Raw genomic sequence first — 17,477 nt, 5'->3', positions numbered from 1 at the left:
CTTAAGAGGCGATTCTAGATCTTCTTGATGTTCCTCAGACCAAACTCAGGTGTTTGGACCAATATTTTGAGATTTTGACCCAAAATTGGGTTCTTGAGGTCCATAATTACCTTGGGTCACTCTTGGTTTGGTGTTTCTATCTTTTAAAATGGCGATTCTAGATCTTCTTGATGTTCCTCAGACCATGGTTGGTGGTATTGACCCAAGATTTGGAGGTTTAGGGTTGAGATTTGGGGGTTTTGAGGTCAAAAGTTGGGTTCTTGAGGTCCAGAATTTCCCCTTGGGTCGCTCTTGGTCCGGGTGTCCTCCCCCAAGCGGAGCTGCTCCGAGTGCGTCTACCTGGTGGCGGCCATGCTGCTGGAGATCCCCTACATGGCGGCGCACGAGTTCGACGCCCGCCGCAGGATGATCAGCAAGCAGTTCCACCACCAGCTGCGCGTGGGCGAGAGGCAGCCGCTCCTCGGTACCGGAGGGACCGGAATTTGGGGGTTTTGAGGTCAAAAATGGGGTTTTTTAGGTCCAAAAATTACCTTTATTCAGTCTTGGTTTGGTGTTTCTATCTCTTAAAATGGCAATTCTAGATCTTCTCGATGTTCCTCAGACCATGGGTTGGTGATATTGACCCAAAATTTCAGGGGTTTTTGGTCAATATTTGGAGGTTTTGAGGTCAAATTTGGGGTTTTGAGGTCCATAATTACCTAGAAGTCGGTCTTGGGGTTTTGGTTCTCTTATCTCTTAAAGATGGCATTTCTAGATCTTCGTGATGTTCCTCAGACCGTGGTTGGTGGTGTTGACCCAAGATTTGGAGGTTTAGGGTTGAGATTTGGGGGTTTTGGGGTCAAAAATTGGGTTTTGAGGTCCATAATTACCTTAATTCAGTCTTGGTTTGGTTTTTCTATCTCTTAAAATGGAGCTTCTAGATCTTCTTGATGTTCCTCAGACCAAAGTCAGATTTTTGGATAAAGAGTTGGGGATTTTGACCAAAAATTGGGTTCTTGAGGTCCATAATTACCTTGGGTCGGTCTTGGTTTGGTTCTTCTATCTCTTAAAATGGAGCTTCTAGATCTTCTTGATGTTCCTCAGACCATGGTTGGTGATATGGATGGAATTTGGAGTTTCTGAGGTGAAAAATTGGGTTTTGAGGTCCATAATTACCTTGGGTCAGTCTTGGTTTGGTGGTTCTAGGCCTTAAAATGGCGATTCTAGATCTTCTTGATGTTCCTCAGACCATGGTTGGTGGTATTGACCCAAGATTTGGGGGTTTTAGGTCAAAATTTGGGGGTTTTGAGGTCAAAAATTGGGTTTTGAGGTCCAGAATTACCTTGGGTCCGTCTTGGTTTGGTTCTTCTATCTCATAAAATGAAGCTTCTCGATCTTCTTGATGTTCCTCAGACCAAAGTCAGATTTTTGGATAAAAAGTTGGGGATTTTGACCAAAAAATGGGTTCTTGAGGTCCATAATTACCTTGGGTTGGTCTTTGTTCGGTTTTTTTATCTCCTATTATGGAGGTTCTAGATGTTCTTGATGTTCCTCAGACCATAGATGGTGATATGGATGAAATTTGGGGGTTTTGAGGTCAAAATTGGGGTTTTGAGGTCCATAATTACCTAGAGTCGGTCTTGGTTTGGTGGTTCTAGGCCTTAAAATGGCGGTTCTAGATCTTCTTGATGTTCCTCAGACCATGGTTGGTGGTGTTGACCCAAGATTTGGAGGTTTAGGGTTGAGATTTGGAGGTTTTGAGGTGAAAAATTGGGTTTTGAGGTCCAGAATTCCCTTGGGTCGCTCTTGGTCCGGGTGTCCTCCCCCAAGCTGGAGCTGCTCGAGTGCGTCTACCTGGTGGCGGCCATGCTGCTGGAGATCCCCTACATGGCGGCGCACGAGTTCGACGCCCGCCGCAGGATGATCAGCAAGCAGTTCCACCACCAGCTGCGCGTGGGCGAGAGGCAGCCGCTCCTCGGTAGGGCAGGAACTGAAAATGACCCAAAGTTTGGGGGTTTTAAGTGAAAATTTGGGGGTTTTGAGGTGAAAAATTGGGTTTTGAGGTCCATAATTACCTGGGGTTGGTCTTTGTTCGGTTTTTTTATCTCCTATTATGGAGGTTCTAGATCTTCTTGATGTTCCTCAGACCATGGTTGGTGATATTGACCCAAAATTTCAGGGTTTAGGTCAATATTTGGAGGTTTTGAGGTCAAAATTTGGGTTTTGAGGTCCATAATTACCTTAATTCAGTCTTGGTTTGGTTCTTCTATCTCTTAAAATGGAGCTTCTAGATCTTCTTGATGTTCCTCAAACCAAAGTCAGATTTTTGGATAAAAAGTTGGGGATTTTGACCAAAAAATGGGTTCTTGAGGTCCATAATTACCTCAATTCAGTCTTGGTTTGGTTCTTCTATCTTTTAAAATGGAGGTTCTAGATCTTCTTGATGTTCCTCAAACTAAAATCAGTGACTTTGACCAAAATATTAAGATTTTGACCTGAAATTGGGTTCTTGAGGTCCATAATTACCTTGGGTCAGTCTTGGTTTGGTTCTTCTATCTCTTAAAATGGCGGTTCTAGATCTTCTTGATGTTCCTCAGACCATGGTTGGTGATATGGATGAAATTTGGGGTTTTTGAGGTCAAAATTTGGGTTTTGAGGTCCATAATTACCTTGGGTCGGTCTTGGTTTGGTGTTTCTATCATTTAAAATGGAGCTTCTGGATCTTCTTGATGTTCCTCAAACTAAAAGTGGGTTTTTTTACTAAAATTTTGAGGTTTTGACCCAAAATTGGGTTCTTGAGGTCCATAATTACCTTAATCCAGTCTTGGTTTGGTGCTTCTATCACTTAAAATGGCGATTCCAGATCTTCTTGATGTTCCTCAGACCATGGTTGGTGGTATTGACCCAAAATTTGGGGGTTTTGAGGTGAAAAATTGGGTTTTGAGGTCCAGAATTACCTTGGGTCCCACCTGTCCAGGACCTTCTCAACCCCTGGAGATGCCGCCATTTTGTGACCTCCAAAAATTCCATTTTTAACCCTAAAAATTCCATTTTTAACCCTAAAAATTCCATTTTTAACCCTAAAAACTCCAAATTTTTTCCCAAAATTTCCATTTTTTTTTACCCAAATTTTGTATTTTTCACCCCAAAATTTCCTCACCTTTCTCACCTGTCCAGGACCTTCTCAACCCCTGGAGATGCCGCCATTTTGTGACCTCCAAAAATTCCAATTTTAACCCTAAAAATTCCATTTTTAACCCTAAAAACTCCAAATTTTTTCCCAAAATTTCCATTTTTTTTTTCCCAAAATCCTCGTTTTTCACCCCAAATTTTGGTTTTTGTCCCAGGTCCCCCCGAGTCGATGCGGGAGCACGTGGTGGTGCCGCCATTTTGGGACCTCCAAAAATTCCATTTTTAACCCTAAAAATTCCATTTTTAACCCTAAAAACTCCAAATTTTTTCCCAAAATTTCCATTTTTTTTTACCCAAATTTTGTATTTTTCACCCCAAAATTTTCTCACTTTCTCATTTGTGTCTCACGTTCCAGAACCTTCACAACCCCTGGAGATGCCGCCATTTTGTGACCTCCAAAAATTCCATTTTTAACCCTAAAAACTCCATTTTTTCTCCGATTTTTTTCATTTTTTTTTTCCCAAAATTCTCATTTTTCACCCCAAAATTTTGTCACCTCTCCCTCACCTGTGTCCCACCTGGACACCTGAAGGTTCCACCATTTTGTGACCTCCAAAAATTCCATTTTTAACCCTAAAAACTCCATTTTTTCTCCGATTTTTTCCATTTTTTTTTTCCCAAAATCCTCGTTTTTCACCCCAAATTTCTGTCCCCACCCCAGGTCCCCCCGAGTCGATGCGGGAGCACGTGGTGGCCGCCTCCAAGGCCATGAAAACGGGGGACTGGCGCCGCTGCCACCGCTTTGTGGTCAACGAGAAAATGAACGGGAAGGTTTGGGACCTGTTCCCCGAGGCCGACCAGGTGCGCGCCATGCTCGTCAGGTGAGACACCAAAAATCGGGAATTTGGGAAAATTTGGGCTTTTTGGGGATTTTTGGGATTTTTTGGGATTTTTTGGGAATTTTTTTGTGATTTTTTGGTGATTTTTGGGGATTTTTTTTGTGATTTTTTGTGATTTTTTGGTGATTTTTCATTGATTTTTGGGTGATTTTTGTGGATTTTTAGGGGGATTTTTCGTCAATTATTGGGTGATTTTTTGGGGATTTTTTTCGGATTTTCTGGTGGTTTTTTGTGGATTTTATGTGAATTTTTTGTGGATTTTATGTGGATTTTTTGTGGGCAATTTTGGGCATTTTGGGGATTTTTTGGGTGATTTTTTGGTGATTTTTTGTGATTTTTTTGATGATTTTTTGTGGATTTTTTGGAGATTTTTTGGGATTTTTTGGGGTTTTTTTGGGATTTTTTTGGGGATTTTTTTGGGGATTTTTTCGCAATTTTTTGGTGATTTTTTGGGGATTTTTTGGGATTTTTTTGGGATTTTTTGGTGATTTTTTTGGTGATTTTTTGGGGATTTTTTGGGATTTTTTGGTGATTTTTTGGTGAATTTTGGGGATTTTTTTTGGGATTTTTTGGGAATTTTTTTTGGTGATTTTTTGGGGATTTTTTGGGGATTTTTGGGGGATTTTTTGGGATTTTTTGGGGATTTTTTTTGGGATTTTTTGGTGATTTTGGGGGATTTGGGGAGGTTCAAGGTTTGGGACCTGTTCCCCGAGGCCGACCAGGTGCGCGCCATGCTCGTCAGGTGAGACACCAAAAATCGGGATTTTGGGAAAATTTGGGCATTTTGGGATTTTTGAGGGTTTGGGATGTTTTGGGATTTTTTTGGCGATTTTTTCGGATTTTTTGGGATTTTTTGTGGATTTTATGTGAATTTTTTGTGGATTTTTTGGTGATTTTTAGGAATTTTTTTCGGATTTTTTGGTGATCTTACATGGATTTTATAAGGATTTTTGGGTGATTTTTTTGGGGATTTTTGGGGGGATTTTTCATCAATTATTGGGTGATTTTTGGGGATTTTTGGGTTTTTTGGTGATTTTTTTGTGGATTTTTGGGGATTTTTTGGGGATTTTTTTGGGATTTTTTAGTGATTTTTTGGTGATTTTTTGGGGATTTTTGGGGGATTTTTTTAGGATTTTTTGGGGATTTTTTGGGGATTTTTTTGTGATTTTTTGGGGATTTTTTTGCGATTTTTTGGTGATTTTTTGGTGATTTTTTGGGGATTTTTTTTGGGATTTTTTGGGAATTTTTTGTGATTTTTTTGGTGATTTTTTGGTGATTTTTCATTGATTTTTGGGTGATTTTTTGGGATTTTTTTGGGGATTTTTGGGGATTTTTTTGGTGATTTTTTGGGGGTTTTTGGGATTTTTTGGGGGATTTTTTGGGGATTTTTGGGGGTTTTTTTGGGATTTTTTGTGGATTTTTTTGGGGATTTTTTTGGGGATTTTTTGGGATTTTTTTGGATTTTTTTGGTGATTTTTTTGTGATTTTTGGGTCAATTTTTTCTGAATTTCAGGTGATTTTTTGATGATTTTTGGGTGGATTTTTTTGGGGATTTTTTGGTGATTTTTTGGGATTTTTTTGGGGATTTTTTGGTGATTTTTTGGGAATTTTTTGGGGTTTTTTCACAATTTTTTGGTGATTTTTTGGGATTTTTTTGGGATTTTTTGGGGATTTTTTCGCAATTTTTTGGTGATTTTTTGCGGATTTTTTGGGATTTTTTTGGGATTTTTTGATGATTTTTTGGTGATTTTTTGGTGATTTTTCAGGGATTTTTTGGGGATTTTTTGGCGATTTTTGGGGATTTTTTGGGATTTTTTTTGGATGATTTTTTGGGATTTTTTTGGTGATTTTTTGGTGATTTTTTGGGATTTTTTGGGTGATTTTTTGTGAATTTTTGGGGGGATTTGGAGATGTTTTGGGAGGGATTTGAGGTTCTCAGTGAGTCTCAGGGGAAAAAAATTGGGGATTTTGGGCAAATTTGGGTCATTTTGGAGGATTTTGAGCAATTTCTGGGGGATTTTTGGGTGATTTTGGGTCATTTTGGGCCAATTTTGGGGCCATTTTCAGCCACAATTTTTGGGCCATTTTGGGTCAATTTGGGGCCATTTTGGGGCCATTTTGGGTGAGAAAAGGAGAATTTTGGGTCCATTTTTGGGTCATTTTTGGGCCATTTTGGGTCTATTTTGGGGCCATTTTCAGCCACAATTTTTGGGCCATTTTGGGTCAATTTGGGGCCATTTTGGGGCCATTTTGGGTGACGAAAAGAGAATTTTGGGACCATTTTGGGGTAATTTTGGGTCGCTTTGGGTCCATTTTCAGCCATTTTGGGCAGAAAAGGAGAATTTGGGTAATTTTGGGGTAATTTTGGGGATTTTTGGGTAATTTTGGGTTAATTTTGGGTGATTTTTGGCGGCAGGAAGATCCAGGAGGAGTCGCTGCGCACGTACCTGTTCACCTACAGCAGCGTCTACGACTCCATCAGGTCAGAACCTGGGGAAAAAATCAGAATTTTGGGTCAAAAAAATGTGAATTTTGGGGGTAAAACATTGGGGGTTTAGAAGAAAGAAAATTGGGAATTTTGATGTAAAAAATTTGTGAGTTTGGAAGGAAAAAAAAGGGAATTTTGAGGTAAAAATTGAGAATTTTGAGGTAAGAAATTGAGAATTTTGAGGTAGAAATATGTGGGTTTTTAGATAAGAAAAGGGTGGTTTTGAGCTAAAAATTGTGGGTCCTGGAGGTAAAAAAAATGGTGGATTTTTGGGGGAAAAATGGTGAATTTGGGGGTGAAAGATGGGAAGTTTTGAGCTAAAAAAAAAAATGGGGAATGTTGAGTCTAAAAGTGAATTTTGATGTAAAAAAATGGGGATTTTAGAGGCAAAAATTGGTGAATTTTGAGCTAGAAAAATATGAATTTGAGCCAAAAATTCGTGGATTTTTAGGGAAAAAATTGGGAATTTTAGAAGCAAAAAATGGTGAATTTTGAGCTAAAAATTCACGAATTTTTAGGGAAAAAATTGGGAATTGTGTGGTAAAAATTGGTGAATTTTGAGCTAGACAAATACGAATTTGAGGTAAAAATTTCTGAATTTTTAGGAAGAAAATTGGTGAATTTTGAGCTAGAAAAATATGAATTTGAGGTTAAAATTTGTGAATTTTTAGGGAGAAAATTGGTGAATTTTGAGCTAGAAAAATATGAATTTGAGGTTAAAATTTGTGAATTTTTAGGGATAAAATTGGTGAATTTTGAGCTAGGAAAAAAAGAATTTTAGGCAAAAATTGGTGAATTTTTACGGAAAAAATTCAGAATTATATGGTAAAAATTGGTGAATTTTGAGCTAGAAAAATATGAATTTGAGCCAAAAATTTGTGAATTTTTAGGGAAAAATTTGGGAATTATATGGTAAAAATTGGTGAATTTTGAGCTAGAAAAATATGAATTTGAGGTAAAAATTTGTGAATTTTTAGGGAAAAAATTGGTGAATTTTGAGCTAGAAAAATATGAATTTGAGGTAAAAATTTGTGGATTTTTAGGGAAAAAAATTGGTGAATTTTGAGCTAGGAAAATACGAATTTGAGGTAAAAATTGGTGAATTTTTGAGGGAAAAATTTGGGAATTATGTGGTAAAAATTGGTGAATTTTTGAGGGAAAAATTTGGGAATTTTAAGGTAAAAATTCTGAACCTTGAGGTAAAAATTTGTGGGAAAAATGGGGAATTTTTCAGTATAGATTTTTCTAATTAAACAATAACTAATGTTGAATTTTGAAGTGGAAAACTCGGGGATTTTGGGTTAAAATGTGGATTTTTCAGCATGGAGACGCTGGCGGCCATGTTTGAGCTGGACCTGCCCACGGTGCACGGGATTATCAGCAAAATGATCATTAACGAGGAGCTGATGGTGAGGGGACAGTGGGGACAATGGGGACACCTGGGACAGGTGTGACCTTACCTGAGACACTTGGGGACACCTGGGACAGGTGTGGGGACAGGTGTGACACATCTGGGGACATTGGGGACACACCTGGGGACAGATGGGGACACCTGGGACAGCTGGGGACAGGTGTGACCTTACCAGGGGCACATTTGGGGACATTGGGGACAGGTGTGGGGACATTGGGGACACACCTGGGACACGTGGGCACACCTGATGCAGGTGTGGTGACACCTGGGGACATTGGCAACACACCTGGGGACAGCTGGAGACACACCTGGGACACACCTGGGACACATCTGGGGACATTGGGGACACCTGGGGGCATCTGGGGACAGGTGTGACCTTACCTGGGGACATTGGGGACACACTTGGGGACATTGGGGATACACCTGGGACAGGTGTGGGGACACCTGGGCACACCTGGGGACATTGGGGACACACCTGGGGACATTGGGGACATTGGGGACATTGGGGACACCTGGGGACATTGGGGACATTGGGGGACATTGGGGACATTGGGGGGACATTGGGGACATTGGGGGGACAATTGGGGACATTGGGGGACATTGGGGGACATTGGGGGGACATTGGGGACATTGGGGACATTGGGGGGACATTGGGGACATTGGGGACAATTGGGGACATTGGGGGACATTGGGGGACATTGGGGGGACATTGGGGACATTGGGGGGACATTGGGGGGACATTGGGGACATTGGGGGGACATTGGGGGGACATTGGGGACGCACCTGGGACAGGTGTGACCTTACCTGGGGACACCTGGGGACATTGGGGACACACCTGGGACAGGTGTGACACACCTGGGGACATTGGGGACACACCTGGGACATTGGGGACATCATTGGGGACATTGGGGACACACCTGGGACAGGTGTGACACACCTGGGGACACACCCACGGTGCACGGGATCATCAGCAAAATGATCATTAACGAGGAGCTGATGGTGAGAGGGGACAGTGGGGACATCATTGGGGACATTGGGGACACCTGGGACAGGTGTGACCTTACCTGAGACACCTGGGGACATTGGGGACACACCTGGGACACACTTGGGGACATCTGGGGACAGGTGTGACCTTACCTGGGGACACTTGGGACAGGTGTGGGGACATTGGGGACACACCTGGGGACACCTGGGGACACCTGGGACAGGTGTGACCTTACCTGGGGACACCTGGGGACATCTGAGACAGGTGTGGGGACACCTGGGACACCTGGGGACATTGGGGACACACCTGGAAACAGCTGGGACAGGTGTGGGGACAGCTGGGACACACCTGGGGACACCTGGGCACAGCTGGGGACACCTGGGGACAGGTGTGACCTTACCTGAGACACCTGGGACACACCTGAGACACCTGGGGACAGCTGGGGACACCTGGTACAGGTGTGGGGACACCTTGGACACACCTGGGACAGGTCTGGGGACACCTGGGGGGACATTGGGGACACACTTGGGGACATTGGGGACACACCTTGGGACACCTGGGAGCAGTGGGGACAGGTGTGATCTTACCTGGGGACACCTGGGACACACCTGGGGACATTGGGGACATTGGGGACATCAATGGGGACACACCTGGGGACATTGGGGACACACCTGGGACACACCTGGGGACACCTGGGATACTTGGGACACACCTGGGACAGGTGTGACCTTACCTGGGGACATTGGGGACACACCTGGGACAGGTGGGACACACCTGGGACACACCTGGGACACACCTGGGACAGGTGTGACACACCTGGGGACACACCCACGGTGCACGGGATCATCAGCAAAATGATCATTAACGAGGAGCTGATGGTGAGGGGACATTTGGGGACAATGGGGACATTGGGGACGTTGGGGACATTGGGGGACGTTGGGGACATTGGGGACATTGGGGACACCTGGGGACAGGTGTGACCTTACCTGAGACACTTGGGGACATTGGGGACACACCTGGAACACACCTGGGGACACCTGGGACAGGTGTGACCTTACCTGGGGACACCTGGGGACATCTGAGACAGGTGTGGGGACACCTGGGACACCTGGGGACATTGGGGACACACCTGGGGACACACCTGGGACAGGTGTGACACACCTGGGGACACCTGGGACAGGTGTGGGGACAGCTGAGACACACCTGGGAACATTGGGGACACGGGGACACCTGGGGACAGGTGTGACCTTACCTGAGACATCTGGGACACACTGGGGACACTTGGGGACATTGGGGACGCATGGGACAGGTGTGACCTTACCTGGGGACACACCTGGGGACACCTGGGATATCTGGGACACACCTGGAGACAGGTGTGACTTTACCTGGGGACACCTGGGGACAGATGTGACCTCACCTGGGACACACCTGGGGACATTGGGGACACTGGGGACAGGTGTGACCTTACTTGGGGACATCTGGGGACAGATGGGGACACACCTGGGACACCTAGGGACACTCGGGACACACCTGGGGACAAATGGGGACATTTGGGGACAGGTGTGACATCACCTGGGACACCTGGGGACACCTGGGTCACCTGGGGACAGGTGTGGCCTCACCTGAGGGGATGATTGAGGGTCAATTTTGGTGGTTTTGGGTCAATTCGGGCCCATTTTGGGTCAATTTTTGGTCAATTTGGAGCCATTTTGAGGCAGTTTTGGGGTTACCTGTGGGACCAGGTGTGACCTCACCTGGGGACAGCTCTGGTGTCACCTGGGGATGATTTGGAGTCAGTTTTGGTGATTTGGGGCCATTTTGGGGCAATTTTGGATTCATTTGGGGCAGTTTTGGGGTTATCTGTGGGACAGGTGTGGCCTCATCTGAGGGAGTGGTTTGGGGTTAATTTTGGTGGTTTTGGGTCAATTTTGGTCAATTTGGGGCTGTTTTGGAGGCATTTTGGGGTTACCTGTGGGACCAGGTGTGACCTCATGCAGGGGATGATTTGGGGTCAATTTGAGAAATTTTGGGGTCAATTTTGGTCGATTTGGGGCCATTTTGGGGTTACCTGTAGGGCCAGGTGTGACCTCACCTGTGGACAGATGTGACCTCATCTGGGGGGTAACTTGGGATCAATTTTGGTGATTTTTAGGTCAATTTGGGGCAGTTTTGGGTCAATTCTGGGGCAGTTGTGGGGTCACCTGTGGGGCCAGGTGTGACCTCACCTAGGGGGTGATTTGGGGTCAAATTTTGGGTGATTTTGGGGCAGTTTTGAGGTTACCTGGATGGACAGGTGAGGGTGTGTCTCACCTGGCCGCATTCCCAGAGCCCTGTTGGAATGGGAGATCCCATTTTGGAGCCATTTTGGGGTGGTTTGGAGCCATTTTGGGGTGATTTTGGGCAGTTTTGGAGCCATTTTGGGGTGATTTCAGGTGGGATTTTTGGGGTTACCTGCAGCCCAGGTAACCTCACCTGTGCCCACCCTCAGGCCTCTCTGGACCAGCCCACGGCCACGGTGATGATGGGGAGACCCCAATGGGGCCATTTTGGGGTGGTTTGGAGCCATTTTGGTCAAATTTGAGGCAGTTTTGGGGTGATTTCAGGTGGGTTTTTGGGGTCACCTGTGGGACAGGTAACCTCACCTGTGCCCACCTTCAGGCCTCGCTGGACCAGCCCACGGCCACGGTGATGATGGGGAGACCCCAATGGGGCCATTTTGGGGTGGTTTGGGGCCATTTTGGGGCAGTTTTGGGGCCATTTTGGGGTGATTTCAGGTGGGTTTTTGGGGTCACCTGCAGCCCAGGTAACCTCACCTGTGCCCACCTTCAGGCCTCTCTGGACCAGCCCACGGCCACGGTGATGATGGGGAGACCCAAATGGGGCCATTTTGGGGTTGTTTGGGGCCATTTTGGAGCCATTTTGGGGCCATTTTGGGGCAGTTTTGGGGTGATTTCAGGTGGGTTTTTGGGGTTACCTGTGGGACAGGTAACCTCACCTGTGCCCACGTGCAGGCCTCTCTGGACCAGCCCACGGCCACGGTGATGATTGAGACCCCAATGGGGCCATTTTGGGGTGGTTTGGAGCCATTTTGGTCAAATTTGAGGCAGTTTTGGGGTGGTTTCAGGTGGGTTTTTGGGGTCACCTGCAGCCCAGGTGAGCTCACCTGTGCCCACGTGCAGGCCTCGCTGGACCAGCCCAAAACCACCATGGTGATGAAGAACCTAAAATGGGGCCATTTTGGGGTGGTTTGGGGCCATTTTAGGGCAATTTGGGGCAGTTTTGGGGTGGTTTCAGGTGGGATTTTTGGGGTCACCTGCAGCCCAGGTAACCTCACCTGTGCCCACCTTTAGGCCTCGCTGGACCAGCCCAAAACCACCATGGTGATGGAGAAACCCAGATGGGGCCATTCTGGGGCGATTTTGGTCAAATTTGGGATGATTTTGATCAGGTTTGGGGCAGTTTTGGGGTGATTTCAGGTGGGATTTTTGGGGTCACCTGCAGCCCAGGTAACCTCACCTGTGCCCACCTTCAGGCCTCTCTGGACCAGCCCACGGCCACGGTGATGATGCACCGCACGGAGCCCACGGCCACGCAGAACCTGGCGCTGCAGCTGGCAGAGAAGCTGGGCAACCTGGTGGAGAACAACGAGCGCGTGCTGGACCAGAGGCAGGGCGCCTACGGGGGGTACTTCCGAGGTGGGCACACCTGGGGGCACCTGGGGGCACCTGGATACACCTGGGGTACACCTGGATATACCTTGGGCACACCTGGGCACACCTGGGGCATACCTGGATACACTTGGGGCACACATGTACACATCTGGGCACAGCTGGATCTACCTAGGTACACCTGGGCACACCTGGATGCACCTGGGGCACAGCTGGGTACACCTGGATACATGTGGGCACACCTGAGATACACCTGGGGCACACCTGAGGCACCCCTGGGCACACCTGGGCACACCTGGGGCACACCTGGATACACTTGGGGCACACATGTATGCATCTGGGCACAGCTGGATACACCTGGGGCACAGCTGGATCTACCTAGGTACACCTGGGCACACCTGAGGGTACCTGGGTACACCTGGAGCACACCTGAGATACATCTGGGTACACCTGGGCACACCAGGATACACCTTGGGCACACCTGGGGTACACCTGGATATACTTGGGGGTACCTGAGCCCTCTCTGGGTACACCTGGGCACAGCTGGATACACCTGGGGCACACCTGAATATACCTGGGGTACACCTGGGGGCACCTAGATACACCTGGGGCACAGCTGGACACACCTGGGGCACACCTGGATACATCTGGGCACAGCTGGACACACCTGGGGTTTCACCTGGGTACACCTGGATATACCTGGGCACAGCTGGGGCACACCTGGATGCACCTGGGTTACTCAGGGACACACTTGGGGGAAGGTGGAGGTGTCTGGGGCACACCTGGGCACACCTGGATACACTTGGGCACACGTGGGGCACAGCTGGGGCACTCCTGGATACACCTGGGCACAGCTGGGGCACTCCTGGATACACCTGGGCACAGCTGGATATACCTTGGGCACACCTGGGGGAAGGTGGGAAGTGTCTGGGACACACCTGGGCACACCTGTGACACACCTGTGACACACCTGAGCCTCGCCCTGCCCTCACCTCTGTCCGTCTGTCCCTGCAGACCAGAAAGATGGCGGATACCGCAAGGGCGACGGGTACCTGCGGCGCGGCGGCTTCCGGCAGGAGCGCAGCAACTACTGAGCCTCACCTGGGCCATGGCGGGACCCTCACCTGCCCCACGGAGCCCTCACCTGCCCCACGGATCCATTATCTGCCCCACGGATCCATTACCTGTCCTACAAATCCCTTCACATGGGCAAAGAGTCACCATCTGCCCCACAGAGGCCTTACCTGCCCCATAAATCCCTCACCTGCCCCATAAATCCCTCACCTGCCCCATGGATCCCTTACCTGCCCCATAGATCCCTCACCTGCTCCATCGAGGGTCCCGCTGTTGGAAATTAATAAAGGAATTATTAAAGAGAATGTTAACGAGGTGTTAATTAATGTGGTAATGAAGAGCGGGGTCAGGGCTGCCCCCACAGATCCTCGCTCTGGCCCATAAGTGACCCCCAAAGCTTCTCCCCCTCACGTTTTCCCGCCTTTTTTCGTCCCCTCACGTTTTCCCGCCTTTTTTTCCCCCTCACGTTTTCCCGCCTTTTTTCTTCCCCTCACGTTTTCCCGCCTTTTTTTGTCCCCTCACGTTTTCCCGCCTTTTTTTCCCCCTCACGTTTTCCTGCGTTTTTTACCCCCTCATCTTTTCCTGCCTTTTTTACCCCCTTATTTTTATGCCTTTTTTTTTCTCCCCTCATATTTTCCCGCCTTTTTTCTCTTCCCCTCACATTTTCTTGCTTTTTCTCCCATCATGGCTTCCCTTCACCCCATCATTTTATGATTCCTTTTCATGGTTTTTCTTCGCTCTGTTCCCTCATGGCCACCCCCTTTCTCATTTTCTTCATCCTTTCCCTTCATGGCTCTCACCATTTTCTCCTCTCAGGGATCTGGCCATTTTTTTCTGTTTTCCACCTTTTTGTTCTCTCACAATTTCCTACTATTTTATTCTTTTATGGCTGTCTCATTTCCCTGTTCCCTCATGGCTCCCATCATTTTCTCCCCTCACAGTTTTTTACCATTTTCTCCCTTTGTCCCCTCACAATTTCCCACCATTTTTTCCTGTCATGGCTGCCCCACTACCATGTTCCCTCATGGTCACACTTTACCTCCATTTTATCTTCTCACAATTTCCTGCCATTTTCTCCCTTCATGGCTTCCCTTCTTTTTGTCCCCTCACAATTTTCCACCATTTTCTCCCCTCACAGCTTCCCTCCATTTTGTCCCCTCACAGCTTCTTTCCAATTTCTCTCCTCACAGCTTTCCTGTATTTTCTTCCCTCACAATTTCCTGCCATTTTCTCCCCTCATGGCCTCTCTTCTCTTCGTCCCCTCACAGTTTTCCACCATTTTCTCCCCTCATGGCTTCCTTTCTTGTTGCCTCATGGTTCCCACCATTTTGTCTCCCTCATGACTTCATTTTCTCTGTGTCCCCTCACAATTTCCTGCCATTTTGTCCCTCATGGCTTCCCTTCACTTCGTCCTCTCATGGCTGCCTTACCACTCCCTCCCCTCACGGCCTCCCTCCATTTTGTCCCCTCACGGCTTCCCTCCATTTTGTCCCCTCATGGCTTCTCTTCTACCTGTCACCTCACGGCCTCCCTCCATTTTGTCCCCTCACAGTTTCCCTCCATTTTGTCCCCTCACAACTTCCCTCCATTTTCTCCCCTCAGTTTCCCTCCATTTTGTCCCCTCATGGCTTCTCTTCTACCTGTCACCTCATGGCCTCCCTCCATTTTGTCCCCTCACAGTTTCCCTCCATTTTGTCCCCTCAGTTTCCCTCCATTTTGTCCCCTCAGTTTCCCTCCATTTTGTCCCCTCACAGCTTCCCTCCATTTTGTCCCCTCATGGCTTCTCTTCTACCTGTCCCCTCACAGCTTCCCTCCGTTTTCTCCCCTCATGGCTTCCCTTCTCCCTGTCCCCTCACAGTTTCCCGCCATTTCTTTCCCTCACAATTTCCTTCCATTTTCTCCCCTCATGGCCTCCCTTCTCTTTGTCCCTTCACAGTTTTCCACCATTTTCTCCTCTCATAGTTTCCCTTCTTGTTCCCTCATGGCTTCCTTTTTTCTGTGTCCCCTCCCAATTTCCTGCCATTTTGTCCCTCATGGCTTTCCTTCACTTTGTCCTCTCATGGCTGCTTTACCACTCTCTCCCCTCACAGCTTCCAGCTTCCCTCCTTTTTCTCCCCTCATGGCTTCCCTCCATTTTCTCCCCTCATGGCTTCTCTTCTATCTGTCCCCTCACGGCCTCCCTCCATTTTGTCCCCTCAGTTTCCGTCCATTTTGTCCCCCCACGGCCTCCCTCCATTTTGTCCCCTCATGGCTTCTCTTCTACCTGTCCCCTCACAGCTTCCCTCCGTTTTCTCCCCTCAGTTTCCCTCCATTTTGTCCCCTCTCAGCTTCCCTCCATTTTCTCCCCTCATGGCTTCCCTTCTCCCTGTCCCCTCACAGTTTCCCGCCATTTCCTTCCCTCACAACTTCCTGCCATTTTGTCCCCTCACAACTTCCTGCCATTTTGTCCCCTCATGGCTTCCCTTCTACCTGTCCCCTCACGGCCTCCCTCCATTTTGTCCCCTCACAGCCTCCCTCCATTTTGTCCCCTCACAGCTTCCCTCCATTCTGTCCCCTCACACCTTCCCTCCATTTTGTCCCCTCAATGTGACCCACTGATTCTGCCCTACAACTCTTAATTTTAATAAAATAATGACTTCAAAACCATAAATAAATAATTATCCTTTATTAATCAATTGTGTCTCCTGCCCTGTAACATTCCCAGAGATTCTGCCCCATTGTTCTTCCCCATTTTAATCAAATCGATTAATGGACTGATAAAATTGTGAATGAATTAAGTTACTACTTAGTAATTTACCATTTATTAATGAGCATCAAGGGAGTGTCACCTGCCCCATAATCTGCCCCATAACCTCCCCCAGAACTCCCCATTTTGATAAAATGAATTAATTTATAATAATCACTTAAAATTATTAATTAATTAATCAGCCCTGGTTAATAAGCAACAAGGGGATTCACCCTGCCCCATAACGGTGCCCCAAAAATCATTCGGACATTAATTAATTACTCATTTAAAAACCCCTCGTTAATGAGTGACGAGGCTGGCGGAGGGGCAGCTTTGCCCCTTATTAATCCCTCACTAATTAACCCCGTTAATGAGTGACTCGAGGGGGGACTGGGGGATAAACTCACCCCTCCCCCACCTCCCTCAGAGTCCTCCTGGTGCCGCCATGGGGCAGGGGGGGTCCTTGGCAAGATCTCTGGGGCAGGGGGCGTCCCTGTGGGGATCTATGGGGCAGGGGGCGTCCTTGGGGGGATTTCTAGGGGGATCTGTGGGGCAGGGGAGATGTTTGGGGGGATTTATGGGGGGATCTATGGGGCAGAGGAGGTCCCTGGGGGGATTTATGGGGGGATCTATGGGGCAGGGGAGATTTATGGGGGGATCTATGGGACAGGGGCTGTCTGGGGGTCGATGTATGAGGCAGAGAGTGACCAAAGGTTGGAGGGGATCCCTGTGGAGATCTATGGAGCAGAGGAGATCTATGGGGCAGGAGAGGCCTGGGGGTAAATCCGTGGGGCAGGAGGGGTCTGTGGGGGGATCTATGGGGCAGCAGGGCTCAGAAGGTGGGGAGGGGTCGCCATTGCAGCAGCAGGTGGAGGTGATGGTGAGGGAGGGCCGGGCCCTGGCGGTGCTGGGATGGTGGGAGCTGCTCCGCGGCCTGCTGGTGTTCGCCCTCTGCTCCCACCCCCGGCTGCAGCAGGACCCCGAGGCGGTGAGACCCCCTCCCCAAAATGGGGACCCCCTACCCCAAATAGAGACCCCTGACCCACAGAGAGACCCCTGACCCATAGAGACCCTCCCCTATAACCACACAGAGGCCCCCTCAGGGCTTCCCGCCAT

General features: G+C 47.9%; 1 protein-coding gene across 1 annotated transcript; it reads left to right on the top strand.

Moving 5' to 3' along the window:
* Positions 1 to 315: 315 nt before the first annotated feature.
* On the top strand, positions 316 to 13,941 carry LOC135442060 (eukaryotic translation initiation factor 3 subunit C-like; the record flags this gene model as incomplete). The annotated part of the gene is made up of 8 exons (XM_064701609.1): positions 316 to 463; positions 1,638 to 1,684; positions 1,810 to 1,957; positions 3,833 to 3,992; positions 6,427 to 6,492; positions 7,820 to 7,907; positions 12,427 to 12,589; positions 13,577 to 13,941. Coding segments are annotated over 8 exons (900 nt in total), but the record flags the coding sequence as incomplete, so codon positions are not given.
* Between the last annotated feature and the right edge of the window lie 3,536 nt (positions 13,942 to 17,477).

Source organism: Zonotrichia leucophrys, unplaced genomic scaffold (assembly GCF_028769735.1).
Source record: "Zonotrichia leucophrys gambelii isolate GWCS_2022_RI unplaced genomic scaffold, RI_Zleu_2.0 Scaffold_949_18703, whole genome shotgun sequence".
NCBI lineage: Eukaryota > Metazoa > Chordata > Aves > Passeriformes > Passerellidae > Zonotrichia > Zonotrichia leucophrys.
This window is presented reverse-complemented; position numbering and strand designations above follow the sequence as displayed.